This window comes from Eretmochelys imbricata, chromosome 5, assembly GCF_965152235.1.
Source record: "Eretmochelys imbricata isolate rEreImb1 chromosome 5, rEreImb1.hap1, whole genome shotgun sequence".
Classification (NCBI taxonomy): Eukaryota; Metazoa; Chordata; order Testudines; family Cheloniidae; genus Eretmochelys; species Eretmochelys imbricata.
The window spans coordinates 75,644,585-75,658,733 of record NC_135576.1 but is presented as its reverse complement, the minus strand read 5'-3'; the positions used below and the strand labels follow the sequence as shown (position 1 = coordinate 75,658,733).

General features: G+C 41.5%; 1 protein-coding gene across 4 annotated transcripts in view; it reads right to left on the bottom strand.

The window, feature by feature from the left end:
* DMXL1 (Dmx like 1) overlaps positions 1-14,149 on the bottom strand; it is a 146,037-nt gene that overhangs the window by 37,433 nt on the left and 94,455 nt on the right. For all 4 annotated transcript variants that reach the window (XM_077817357.1, XM_077817360.1, XM_077817358.1 and 1 more), the window contains one exon: positions 1,361-1,536. In XM_077817357.1, the coding sequence (XP_077673483.1) occupies positions 1,361-1,536 (176 nt within the window). The remainder of the gene's footprint in view (positions 1-1,360; positions 1,537-14,149) is intronic.

Sequence of the window (14,149 nt, the reverse complement as noted above, 5' to 3'; positions counted from 1 at the left end):
GGAGTGTGAATTCATTGTTTCATTTACTCTCTCTATATACATATATAGCTAGCATAGGGCTCAGCCCCAGCTGCGGGCAAACTGGGGCTCAGGGATGGGGGTGGGATCAGCCCCAGCTGTGTGTGGCACAAGGCTGGGGAGAGACCCTGGCGTGGGCAGTGCGGAGCTCAGGGGCTCAGCCCCAGATGCAGGCAGCAGGGGGTGGGGGGTGGGTCAGCCCCAGCCCCGGGAGGTATGGGGAGGGCAGCTGGAGTGAGCCCTGCAAGGGGCCTCCATGGCTCGGGCGAGCCCCAGCCATCCTGTTTTTACTTTTAAAAATACTTCTCCACTGGAGCCTGAGAAACACGTCTTTCTGTAACCTCTTCTCTTTCCACCCGCCCTCAGGTGGCAGCTTCCATTACTGTGCCTGACCTGATGTAGGTTCTCCGGAGCAGCTGATGCTGCCCTGCTGTGATTAACACATGTTAAAAAAATTAACACGTTAATTGTGCTGTGTGTTAATCGCACGCGTTAACAGCATTTAATTGACAGCCTATATTTAAATATATAACACATTTAATTCACAGCCTATATATATATAAATATATATATATAAACAAACATTACACACACACACTCTCACAGCAAATGAATGAACAGCAAGTCTGCCAGAGCAGGATTAGAACTCAAGAGTTCCTAACTCCCTACTCCACCTCTGTTTCCCAGGCTATGCTGCCTTTCAGACATACATTTCCTTGATTAGGAGGGTTTGACAGGAATTTTTACAATTTTCCATCTGGAGAGAAAATAAGGGTTCTTACATCTCCATTAAATTCAAGCCCCATTGGTTGGTGTGGTATCAACACATTCTTACTATGAGGCTTCCCGAGTAGATCATGTAAGCATAATGTATCTATTGAACTGACATCAGTTTTGGCAATTATTTTTTGAATTGTGCACTGCGGAGTTCACATCAGGCAGTTTCTCATGACTATTAAGCATACAAGCCTCTTTCCTTAATATCTCATCTCAAACAGAAGTTAAGCCTCTAACTTCTTTTTGTTTGTGTTTCTTTCCGGGGGTGGGGGGGGGGGTGGGAGGGGGGGGAAGTGCATCTGCAATCTCAGTGAGCAACATTTTAGAACAATCTCTTCATGCTCCATGAAGTCAAATCAATTCAAGATAACCATTTTGCAAACAAGATTTTTCCAAAAAGCTATAGCCAACATTGTTTTAAGAATGTTTGGGATGTTATGAATAAGAGGAAGATAAAACTTATATCATGCTATAAACAAATATAAAATGAGGACAGGCTAATTTCTGCTTAAAGTATTGCTAATGCAAGAAGGAGCAAAATGAGTTTTGTAATCATAAAAGTTACCTTTGCTATGAAATAGTCCCAGATACTAAGCTCAGGAGGGATAAACTTTTCCCTGTAAGATGGAGATTCTTGCTCTACCAAAGATGATGAAGGAGTTTGTGAACTTTCTTTTGGAGAGATTTTTGATGAAAGCATAAAACTTTTTTGTTGCTTCTTACCATTGTCTACAGAAGAAACTAAAAAGACAAAAAAAAAATATGAAAAGGAGAAATGAATATTCATGGTAAAAGGGTAAAACACACCTCTGTTATATATTTCCAAGATTTTTTTTTTTACCATCTCTTTAAAAAGTATTTCCTTTACTATATTAATACTCAAACAGTATTTGAAACAAACCTCTATATAGTTTTCATATAGTATTCTGTGTTAAAGGGGAAAACCACTAGTCTTCAAACTTAAAAAATCTCCAGTCAATCACATCCTTCAACAAGTAAGTTACTATTTATTAGGTTAATATCTTTAATTTCATGGTCAGAGATCATCAAAATGTACACATGCAAGATGACCGTGTTATAGCTTCAGAATTCTTCTGCTACAAGTACTTAGCAATGCAATGCATTAAACACTTATTGGGGGGGAGGGCAGTGTTCACAGTTGCAGAACTAACAAGCACCAGTCAGCAAAGGCAGTATTATTCATTGATGTCATTAGTGACCTGCACACATGTAGGCTAAACAGACACTAGCTGACCAAATGCAGCTTATTTTTTATAGGCTACTGGTTTTAGTCTCAATAGATGTTTGGAAGAGGGAGGGTGCTAACAGCAAAAGATCTCTCAAAACTCACAATGGTGCCCCAAATAATTAGGTAGTTTAAAAATAACGTCCAACAGGTAAGACTCTGGAGCTGAAGCAGGACAAATTTAGTACTCTAAATACAGCTACGGCAGGAGGTTTGAAAATCACCCACTGCAGCTACAACAGAAGATGAGGAGCTATGGCCATATTCTGACAGGTCTGACCATGCTTTCTGTGCAACAAAGGAAAGAGGAAACCATCAGAAGGATAGAGAACCCAGATGAAAGAAAAAGGTTCCTCACCTTCTTATAACTGTTTATTGAGATGTGTTACATATACTTATTATACTACGTGTGTGCGCGCATGTCTCATGTACCATGCCAGAGAGTTTTCCACAGCGGTACCCTAGTGGCAGCCACACCTGCTCTCTGATATTACATATGCTTTGAGGGTATAATGGCGGAGCCACCCTGCTCACCTTTCAGTTCCTTTGAACTGGACTCAGGAAACAGACTAATGCACTGGGGCAGGAGGGTGGGTTGTATATAATGGACATATGCAACGTATCTCCAAGAAAGAGAGTTATAAAAAGATGAATAACCATTTTCTCTTCTTCGACTGGTTGCATATATCCATTACTCTGGTTGACTTCTAAGCAGTTTGCAATGGAGGTGGGGAGCTAGGTGTGATGGTGACCCCATAAGGCTTTATGGAAATATACTTATGAATGTATATATGACATAACTAGAATGTGTTTATGCTACACATGCCATGTAACATATCTCTAAAGGTTATGATCTATTGAATCTATTAATCCTATCTGTATGCATGTATCATTTTTTATTTGAAGTTATGAATATTGGCTGCATACTCGTTTGATTCTGAGTAGGTTTTAGTGAAGCAGTGGTTTTAGTGAAGACTATTCCCAGTAAGTGCCCAATCAAGAAGCCCTTAAGCCAACAATAAACTTGGAGATGCCAATCCACATCTGGGCTTTCCGAGGAATGTGGCTTGGCTAGTAAGAAATTCAGTCATGCATGGACATGTGACTTGCCCAGGTGACTCCAAAACTCCATTTTGTAGCTGGACTTTGCATTGGAGAGAGGAGGGGGGTCTCCATCCACAAGAGAAAGTCTATTTAAACCCCTGGGAGACCCCTCCACTTTGTCTTCAGCTAGCTAAAGAGAGAGCGTCTTCACCCCCAAAGAAAGAAACTGGAACAAAGGACAGTAACTATAGGGGAGGGGTGGTGGTGAGTGATTGCTGGACCCAGACTAGAAGGAGATTAGTCTGTAAAAGGAAGCTTACTGGGTGAGGATTTTGTCTGTATTCAGTTTTATTACTGTACTAGACTTAGACTAGCGTGTTTTATTTTATGTTGTAATTCACTTTGTTCTGTCTGTTACCACTTGGAACCATTTAAATCCTACTTTCTGTATTTAATAAAGTCACTTTTTATTTATTAATTAACCCAGGGTATGTATTAATACCTTGGGGGGGGGAAGCGGGGGACAGCTGTGCATCTCTCTATCAGTGTTATAGAGGGCGAACTATTTATGAGTTTACCCTGTATAAGCTTTATACAGGATAAAACGGATTTATTTGAGGTTTGAACCCCACTGGGAGTTGGGTATCTGAGTGTAAAGGACAGGAAAACTTCCTAAACTGCTTTCAATTAAGCCTACAGCTGTTAGGGGACATGGTTCATACTTGGGTCTGGGTTTGCAGCAGGCTAATGGGTCTGGCACAAACCAGGCAGGGCTCTGAAGTGCTAAGCTGACAGGGCAGGAAAGTAGGAGCAGAAGTAGTCTTGGCACATCAAGTGGCAGCCACAAGGGGGTTTCTGTGATCCAACCCGTCACACTAGTAGTCTCACCAGAAGAGGGACAGCAGAACTGCTCTCCCCATATTTGAAACTTCTCTCAATGTGATAGTAATCACATAATGTCTAGCAAAGGTGTGGACTGAAGACCACATGACCACTCTACAGATGTCCACAATAGGAATATTTCCCACAAATGCCACAGAGGCTGAGCATGCTCCAGCTGAATGTGAAGACAGCTTTTCTGGTGTGCCAATGCCCTTGATCCTGTAGCACATGACAATACAGCTGGTGATGCACAGGACAGTTATTCTGTTGCAGGACGTCTTTCATTCATTCCACAAAGGAGACGGACACGTGAGTAGGGACCCAAAAAAGTTTTGCTCCTTCCAGATAAAGGAAGCAGGCTCAGTGAACATCCAGAGTGCGTGGCTTTGAAAAGAAGACTGGTAAATATATTTTGATTGGCTGAGGGGGAAATAAGATACTACTTTTGCTCAGGGTGTGGCCTATGCTGTATCTTGTCCCTGTTAAAAAAAAAAAAAAAAAAAAAAAAAAAAAAAAAAAAGCATATCAAGGATCTGTCAGAGCATGTAGCTTTCTTACTCTTCTTGCTGAAGTGACGGCTATTCGAAAAGCCAACTTTGCTGAGAGGTGTGACAACCAACGGGTGCCTAACAGTTCAAAAAGGAGACCCATAAGGGCTGAAAACACTAAATTCAAATCCCACTGTGGAATAGGGTCCCTGATAGGTGAAAACAACCTAAGGAACCTGGTAGAGTGTTAGAGAATACATGAGGTTGAAATGTTGAAATTGTGGCCAGGTTCACTTTAATAGAGCTGACTGCTAAACTAAGTTAATGAATAATCAAAAATATTTTGACTCTTAGACTGTGTAGGAGATAACTTAGTAAGTGGAAGCATGTGTCTGGGTAAGTGGCCCTTGTGGATGGGTTTTCTACTATTATGTAGGACATTCTGGACTGCCACGAAACAGAGCGCCCTCCTGGGTTTACTCACTAAGGAACCAGGCTGTGAGGTGTAGTGACTGATGGTTCGGATGCAATACCTGCCTGTGACTCTGCAATATAAGGTCTTTGACTAAAAGCATAGTTAAGATTTCCTTGATGGACAATGTGAGCAGGTCTGAGAACCAAGGCTACGTTACCCAGCTTACAACAGAGAGTGTTATTCTGCCTCATTCTGGCTTCAGCTTGAAAATGACTTGGAAATCAGCAGCACTGGAGGGTAAGCAAAGAGCAAGTCCTTGTCCCAGGGAAGAGAAATGTATATGATATGAACCCGGACCTGTGACCTATCCTTGAACAGAGGAGGGGCATTCCCTGTTCCGACTGGTTGCAATTAAGTACTCCTATTTGAAATATTTACTTTAGTACAGTCATGTTGAGAGACCATTCATGATCCAAGGGAATGACCTGTTCAGGGAGTCTACTAATCCATTCTGAACCCATGGTAGGTGTGATGCTAAGAGTCAGAGAATTTCTTTATGCAGAAGTTCCAGAGCATGACTGTCTCCTGGCACAGGCTGTTCAATTTGGCACTCCCTGATTGTTGAAGTGTAACACCACCATGGTGGTGTTGGTAAGTATTTGGATATCCCTGCCCTGTATATATGAAGTAGAAAATGGTGGCATGCTCTGGCGATGCCCCTAACTCTGAAATGTTTATGTGCAGCCTGGCCTCCTTAGTGGACCACAAACCCTGAGCATGCAGGTCTCCCAGATGCACTCCCCACCCCATGGCTAAAACGTCTGTTACCAAAGTCATACGGGGAAGAGACTGGGAGAACAAGGCACCCCTACAGACATTGTCTTGGTTCATTCACCAATACAGGGATGATAGGACCTTGTCTGGGATGCATCCTAGTGTGTCCAGGGGATGTATCTGAGGGAGATACATTGACTTGAGCCTCTGTAATCCTCTGATATGTAGCCAGGCATGGTGAGGGAAGGGGTCATATACATGTACTTGACATATGCCCCAGGAGACTGAGGCAATTCTTCGCTGAGGTCAAGCATGGCCCTTGGAGGACACACAAGGGTCTCGTAAAGCTATAAGACTTGGTATTGGCAGAAGAGCCTTCGCTAGGATAGAATCCAGGACTGCCCCAATACATTTTATTCTCTGCGGGGTGAGGGGATAGATTTCTCTTTGTTCACTTCCAGGGCTAAGAGCATGAAAACAAATAGAGTGTTCGATGGATACTTCTATCTACCTGTTGACACGAGCGATCCCAGACCAGCCAATAGTCCAGGTACAGACATCTGTGATGGAGGTAGGCTGCTACCACTGCCATGCATCTGGTAAAAATCCTTGGTGTGGAAGACAGGCTGAAGGATATGAACTGAAAGTGATCTCCTACTCCCTTCGAACCTTCGAAATTTCCTGTGGTCAGGGTGGATTGCCACATGGAAATATGCAACCATGGAGTTGAGGGTAGTATACCAATCTTCTGGGTCTAGCAAAGAGATAATAGAAAAGAAAACCATATAGTATTATAGCTTGTTTAAATTCCGAAGAGCCATGGTATTGCTCTGGGTATTAGGAGGCAGCAGGAGTAGAATCCTGTCCCAGTACTGAGAAAGCACTTCTTCTACGGCTCCCAAGAAATGTAGATTCTGCACTTCCCACCCTATTACAGACTTGTGAGATGGTTCCCTGATAAGGGATAGGGTGAAGACAGGAACTATAGGATACATCCTGATTCCCCTGTGAATAAGGCAACCTGTTTCCAAAAAGGGGAAGATTTTCACTAAGATCTGGTATGCTGACCGGAGGAGTCCAAAAGGCTGCTTTGAGGTGTGTGGCTTCTTAGCAGAAGCACTCCAGGTGGATGGCTGGGGCCTTCTCCTTTGCTGTTTGTGCTTCTGCCTGTACCCATCAGTCTCTCTATGGCTGTAGCGCTACTGCCTTGGTAGAAACTGAAGTTGAAACTTGATTATCCTGGGGGCTAGCATACACAGACTTAGGAATTTCAACACTGCCCTAGAGTCTTAACATATTAGTGCTCTTATTCAAGGAGAGCAAGGTACATCCTTTGCAGGTGAGGTCTTCAATGGTCTGTTGTACCTGAACAGGAATTCCTGGGGACCGGAGCCTTGACAAACACCACATAATTACTGCCATTGCCCAAACTTCAGCAGCTGAGTTCATCACATCGAAGGAGGCCTGCAAAGGGGCTAGTGCTACCAGCCAACCTTCCACTAAGAAAGACTGTAAATTACCCTTGGAAACATCTGGTAACTTGTCAAGGAATTTGATACGGCATTCCAACTGGAATAATCACAATGGGCCAAGAGAACCTCATAATTCTCTATAAGCAGCTTTAAGTCCACAGCTGACTCAACATTTTTTCTAAAAGAGATCCAAATTTGTGTCCTTTTCTTGGTGTCACTTTTGCTCTACCTTTGCAATGCAGTTCATTAATTGTCACCGCTGCCAGGAAGCTTGATGTGCAGTGTTGATAAAACCCATTCATAGCCTTGTGATGGAACTTGGTACTTGTATCCCATGCATTTTGCCACCAGTACAAGGAGATGATGGGATTTGTCATAAAGCTTTACTAGGTTGCATGACTGCCTCATTTATTGGGAGAGCAACTTTCCCTGTTGTAGCAGAGTGTAAAATGTCTGAGTTCGTGGGAATTCTCCTCCTCAAGCTCTATCCGAGTTCCTAGAGACAGTGTCCTCCTTTTCAGAAGCTCCTGATAGGACTAAAAGTCATCAGATACTGGAGAAGATGCTACTGCTGCCAGGGTCTCATCCAGTGATGAGGATGAGGTGTTCAGAGAAAACAGGTTTGAACCTTCTTGAAGCTGGTCGTGAACTGCCAGTGTAGAAGGTCTTTCCAAAGCAGGCAATGGGTGGTCCAATCCTCAGTACCCCAGGAGCTCTGTAGGAATACTGAGTGGCCTGTCTGTACTACGTGAAGAAACTTTCCCCCTCAGCAATATGTTTCCATAATGTAGTGGCTGCTCGGTAACAACTCTTTGGTACTTCCCCTCTCAAGGACTAATTTCTGTAGTGCGGTGGAGATGAGGACCTAGACACTGGAGGCATCTCCCCATGGTAACCAGTAGGGTCAATGATGGGGCTGGTATGGTATCGGAGACCAACCGTGCCTAGACCAGGCACTCAATTCCTTCGATCCACTTATCAAGATAATTTCTATAATAGTGGGAACAATGCCTCGGAATGCACTGGATTTCTGAAGTGGGAATCCACTTCAGATTCTGAGGAAGAGTATAAATACACTGAAGGCCAGGGGAAGCAGTACCAGGAAACATTGCAGGAGATTGAGAATGTGATCTGTGACAGGCCTGTGGTATGGGACTGCAATATCAGGGGCTTCTGAGCTATAGTTACTGTGCACTGAGAGAGAACTGTTACCATTGGTGTCTAAGCCAAGATCAAGATTGCTGGGAGTGTTATCAGACCTGAAATCGCAGGTGCCAAACCAGCTCCCAACATGGAAACCAGCATAGACACCACATGCAACAGGCTTGTACAGGTACTGTCAGCCTGAATAATTGGCAAGAGTGGTCCTGAGAGGCTTAGCAGATCTTCTGCAGCTACATATGCCTCCACAGAGGTCACTACTGAAATAGGTCTTTGCTCCGCTTAAGCGGACAGCTCCAGCATCAGCACCAAGGAAGTAGTTGGCCTCAATTGTCCCGGCATTGGAACCCGAGTCAAAGGTTCTGGCTTGACTAAGTCACTAGGATGGAGCACTGTGGAGTGGCAGGCCTAAGGGTGCACTCTGTCTTCAGTACCAGAGTGGCTAGCCTCTGCAGTTGAAGAGTCCTACACACAGGACTATGACAACATGGAAGTCATCCCCCTCTTTGGCTTTGAAGGCAGAGAGCGCTGTAAGCACTTCTGTCTCTTTGAGGAATGTCCTGGCAAGGTTATCACCTCTTGTCTCCTTCCCCAGTTAAGGCCAAGGGAGCACTCCCTCTAGTCAACTGAGGCAGTAGCAAAGCCAGGTGAGGAGCGGCCTCTATGAGGATGAACCTGAGGTGTTTTTCTCTCTGCTTTCTAGTTCTAGTTTTGAAGCTCTGGTAAGTTGTACACTCATCTCTTATGTGACCTTTTCACAAGCATTTAAAATGGAAAGAGTGAGGGATGCTCACGGACATGAACTTTTGACACCTGGAACAGGACTTGAAGCCAGGGGCCATGGCATAGGCTCCCCCAGTACCGGGCAGAGCCCAGCATCCACTAACAATCAGATTAAACTATACAGGAAAAAAGACAACAAGAAAGAAAGGAGGCCCAAAGGACCCAAAATGAGTATCACAGTCTAACAACTGTAAATGGCAAGTTCACAGTGGGAATGAGCAAACAGCAAGTTCTGGCCACCAACGGTAAGAAGGAACTGAAGAATGGGGAAGGCCCTCCATCCTTTGTACACCTGGCGCGAGGCACAAGGGACATGTACGGCCGCCTGCATGGGAACCACGAGGGAAAACTCTGGCACCAGTGCATGAGACATACATACACCTAGTACAAAGCACATATGCAATCACTTGAAGAAAAATGTTTATAATTATGAGCAGAGCTCATTTAACAACAAGGGAATTTTCTACTATGCATTTGCATTTTATTTTATTCTACTCTACATTTTCAAATGTTCATAACTCTGGTTAATCAAAACTAGATTTTTTCAATCCAATCAAAAGGCACTAAGCTCTGAAAGGAGTACTGTCTGTTCCAAGTTTCAAGCTTAAGCTATTTTTTGCTACAGTCCTGTCTTAAGAGTGGTTTAGTTTTTTGTTTTTTTTAAATGGGAACAATTTTTAACTCTTACAAAATTCGAAGAGGCTGAAGGGATTTCACTCCCACTTCCAAAAAAGGAAATACACTTTCAGGCATAAAACAAAACATGGAAAGTTCCTACTGAAAACCGTCAGAATCCAATGATCATGTGAAAACAGGAAGGGGTTGTTTCTATTGTGACATGCTTTACAAACGAAACTGTAATGTATGTCTAACTCAGCATCTGCTACAAGCGGAAAACTAGACTTCATGTTGAACCTAAGATAGCTACTTTTGAACTGTGCATATTCTGTCACCACATTGCTACAACAGAACAGTGTGGCTAAGTAGAAAAATATTTCCCGTTACGGATACTGTTTAGAATTCACTTACCTGAATTAATGATGCAAATCTATATGCTGTAATACAATGTTTCATATTTTGTTGTTTAAAGATTATCAGCCAACTCAAATAGCATGCACGTGCATCATTCAATATGTAATTTTAGCTTCGGCACAAAAAATGAAACTTACTCCAATGTTTAAATGAAGCAGAAAAAGAAAACTGTTCTGAGATACAGAAATAAACAAATTTGTAAGTTTTTTTAAAAGTGTATTTCAAAAATCAATTGCTATATTATCAGTTGCTATTTCTGATAACCTGTGGTGGTATTTTCCTCTAGCATTTTCTAGCATTTTGCCAGCTAGCCCTTGGTCACTCGTCTGATACTTTAGAGAGCTGAATTTAGAATGATTTTTAACTAATATAAGTGGCTTGACACATACACCATGTGTGACCTACTTTTGCACATTCTCAAACAATCATTTGATAATCCTTTGAGTTCATAAGCATATTTTTTTTAAAAATCCGTATGTGGTAGGTTATGAAAGCTTGTCTCTCACCAATAGAAGTTGGTCCAATAAAAGGTATTACCTCATCCACCTTCTCTCTCTTGATTACATATCATTTAGGATCTTAAATCATTGGCTACCTTTAATAGTAAAGTCAAATTTAATGTGTATAGTTAGCTACAAGACAAAGTTTATCAATTTAAAAGAAATTTGAGATTGTGATTTTGAACTTAATCTTAATATACTCAGAATCTGAGAAAATGCATCTTCATTCCCAATAAATTAAATTTACAACACTGATACAAATTAGCAAATGGCACTTTTTAGGAGTAAAAAAAAATTACAATTTTTTTAAAAGCAGGCAAATTTAAAATAGGAGGCAGATTAAAAAAAACAGTCTGTGAATCCAGATGTCCTACTTTAGATGACAGTATAGAAGTTACAGTAAAATGTGACGACAATGGAGTACCATGCATTGGTACAGGGATGGTTTTCAGTTTGGCAACATGCTGCCCAGTGTAAAATCAATGGTACCTCAAAATAGTTTTGTCTGGCTGAACACCAACCTTCGAAAATAGCTACTATTATTTCTGGAAAAACAAAGGATTTTGCTCTTACCTTGTAAATTTACCACTCAGACAGCTGAAATTTGGACCTCTGTTCCTCTTTTTTCTGACTCAAGAAGTCCCATTCCCTATTTTCCACTAAGCAACTTCCTGTAGTACTTCCCTTTCTTGCTAGAGTCTCCTTTTTAGCCAGAGACTCCATTCCCTCAAAACAATCAAGAAGACTATAAAATTGAACAGCATTACCTGGCTGGGACCCTTAGACTGGTTCTCTCTTTTGCAAAAAGTGAATTTACAAATTAAAACCAAAATTCTCCTTTCCTCAGCAGCTCCCACAGAGTCCCTCTCCAGCCCACCCCCATCGGGAATCTGGGCTATGCCTGGCAACACGCAGCACAAACAAGAGTTGGATTAATTTACATGGGAATTTAGAGGACATTGTCTGGTATGTGTTGTCATCGGTCCCGTAACACAAAGAAAAAATGTTCATCGATTACCATTTTGCTATCCAGAAGACAACCCATCTGCCCAAGACATGGAGACGGACAGAAAAAGGTATGACTTTCAGAAGGCAGCCTCTTGCCCCCACCACACGCAGTCCTTCTGCAAAGTATATTTACAAGAAGGAAGTACGTAGCCACTTGAGTATGACAGAAGATGTCTTTCCCCACCCAAAAGCAGCAAGTGGAAGTCAGACTGCCAAAACTCCTGGTTTCTGTGGCCATAGCACATAATGTCCACAAAGTGCTTGAGGGACTTAGAAGAGGAAAAATGAATGAACTGAACCTTATGAAATCTCAAGTTCACCTTAAGAAGGAAGCTGTGAACCATACTCCGTGTTCATCTTATTATACATATCAGTTTTACTAACACCGTGCAGACAATCAACATGGGTTTGCTCTAATGGTCAATCCTTGAGCAGTCTATCTCAAACCCAGCCTTGTGGTTCTACAGGTCATTCATGCACTACTCTCCAAGTTCTGGTAACCGACTTCAGCTACTGGCAGGCACTCCTCCCCATTTAGTCCCTACTCTTCTCTTTCCATTCTTCCACTCTCCTCCCTCCCAACTCCACCAATATGGTTGGTCTCAACAAAATGAAAGTTGTTAAAAATTCCAGTATCTGAAGTGGTCTGGGAGCTTTAAATATTAGGATCTTAAACACCCTCGACTTGCCTTGCAAGCTACAACACGGAAAGGGGTGGTGGGGCAAACCACAAGGTTCAATTGAAGTAATTTATTAGAAATTCAGATAGTGTTTCATGACAGTGGTTTTGGTATTCCTGGTGCGCATGCGCACTTGCTTCATACACATGCATTAGGTCCAAAGGGATGGCAAATCTGGCATTACAGTGTGGATTCCTCACAGGGTTGCAACAGCTTGATGAGGGACCTGGTTCTCTGAAATCTTGTGGTTGTGGAGCAAAAGACAGCCACAACAAAGGACAATGACGTTTTTCATTTTCCTCATAAATGGGTAGCAAAGGAGGTAATCACATTCCTTTCCAACTACCTTAACTTGCCAAAGTTTCTTGAAAAGTTTTCTGAGAACAATGATGAATTCAAGTTTTGTGGTTCAGTGATAAGCTAATGGAATCGTTTTAATGTTAAAAATATTTTCTGGTTTTGAAGTGTTAGTTCCTTTTCTAGTATGTCACACAACATTTGAGAACTGATGGAAAAAGTAAACCCTGATGAATAATAGTGAAGTGGCTCCATTTAATCTACAAGACAAGATGGACAGGTATCTGGGATCACAGATCTGTCTTTAAAAGGTTTTAAAAATGCTCAGTAAAAGAAAATTATCAACAAAGCATTTTCAAGCTACTCAGAATTTCACTAGCACTCAGTGTTCAATCCAAAGGCTATCATGCTTACCGCAAACAGCAACATTTTCATTATCATTCCTTATTTGTGGAGACAAGCAATTTAAAAAAACTTTTTACTTGTAATCTGAAGTCCAAAATGACTATTTGAATGAATGTTAAAAATCATTCCTACAAAAGACTTGATTTGAGAAAATTCTTGTTTTTCATTTACAGTAATACTCAAAAGCAACTGAGCACATGAAGTATGGATTTCTAACTGTTATAAAACAAAAGCGAGTATCAAAATTGTTCTGCAGAACTCTTATTATGGAGAAATTCTTATTTCTCTATGTAAGTTGCACAGAATTCAATCAGAAAATTGAATCAGAATTATTCAGCAAACTAGACAAACTCTCCAAATGGTCCTGGAAATGTATCGTATCTTTTCACCTACCGTTTTATCATGATGGATAACGGAAAGACTAATACTTTATATACATAAAATAATAATTCCCAGGGGAGATGGAAACATTTTACAAGGCTGCCAAAATATGTAAACTTAAATTAAGCGTGTCTCAAAAATAATATTTGAAAAATATGTTCCATCTTTACTTAATAGAATTAAGGAGTCTACTTCCTTGCGAGAAGTGATATTCGAAACACCTAAAGCAGTGCAAGGATGCTGCTTTATGTGCTTGGGGTGTAAACTATTCCAAGGGAATCTGAATTTTGAACGGTTAGTCTTGGCAAATGAACAAAACAAACTTTAAAATTTGTTTTAAAACGTAACTGACATTAAAACTACACATTTATTTCTGTCACTAGCTCTGAGATTTTAAGCAACACTTGAAAAAACTTTCCTCACATCAGCTTAAGTATGTTCCACAAAGATACATGTTTTGGGCATGGAAGATATTGAACTCAACTTATGGGGAGCTCAGTATCCACATGCAGACAAATGCCCAAAGTCAGACAAATATCTGAACAAATATCAAAGAAAAATGCATACTCCACATTTCTCAGAGGATCAGAAGTCTTTTTGGACGTCTGATTTCTTTATGAACTCTGGATGGCACAGAGGAACCAAGATGAAGCTTAAAGTTTGATGCTGAGTGATGCTCATGTGGACACAATCTAACCTTAAAGAACGAGTTCTCCCATTACCGCAACTCTCCCCATGAGATAAGAAAGCATCTTTTGACATCCTTAATTTGTGGGAACGAAAATG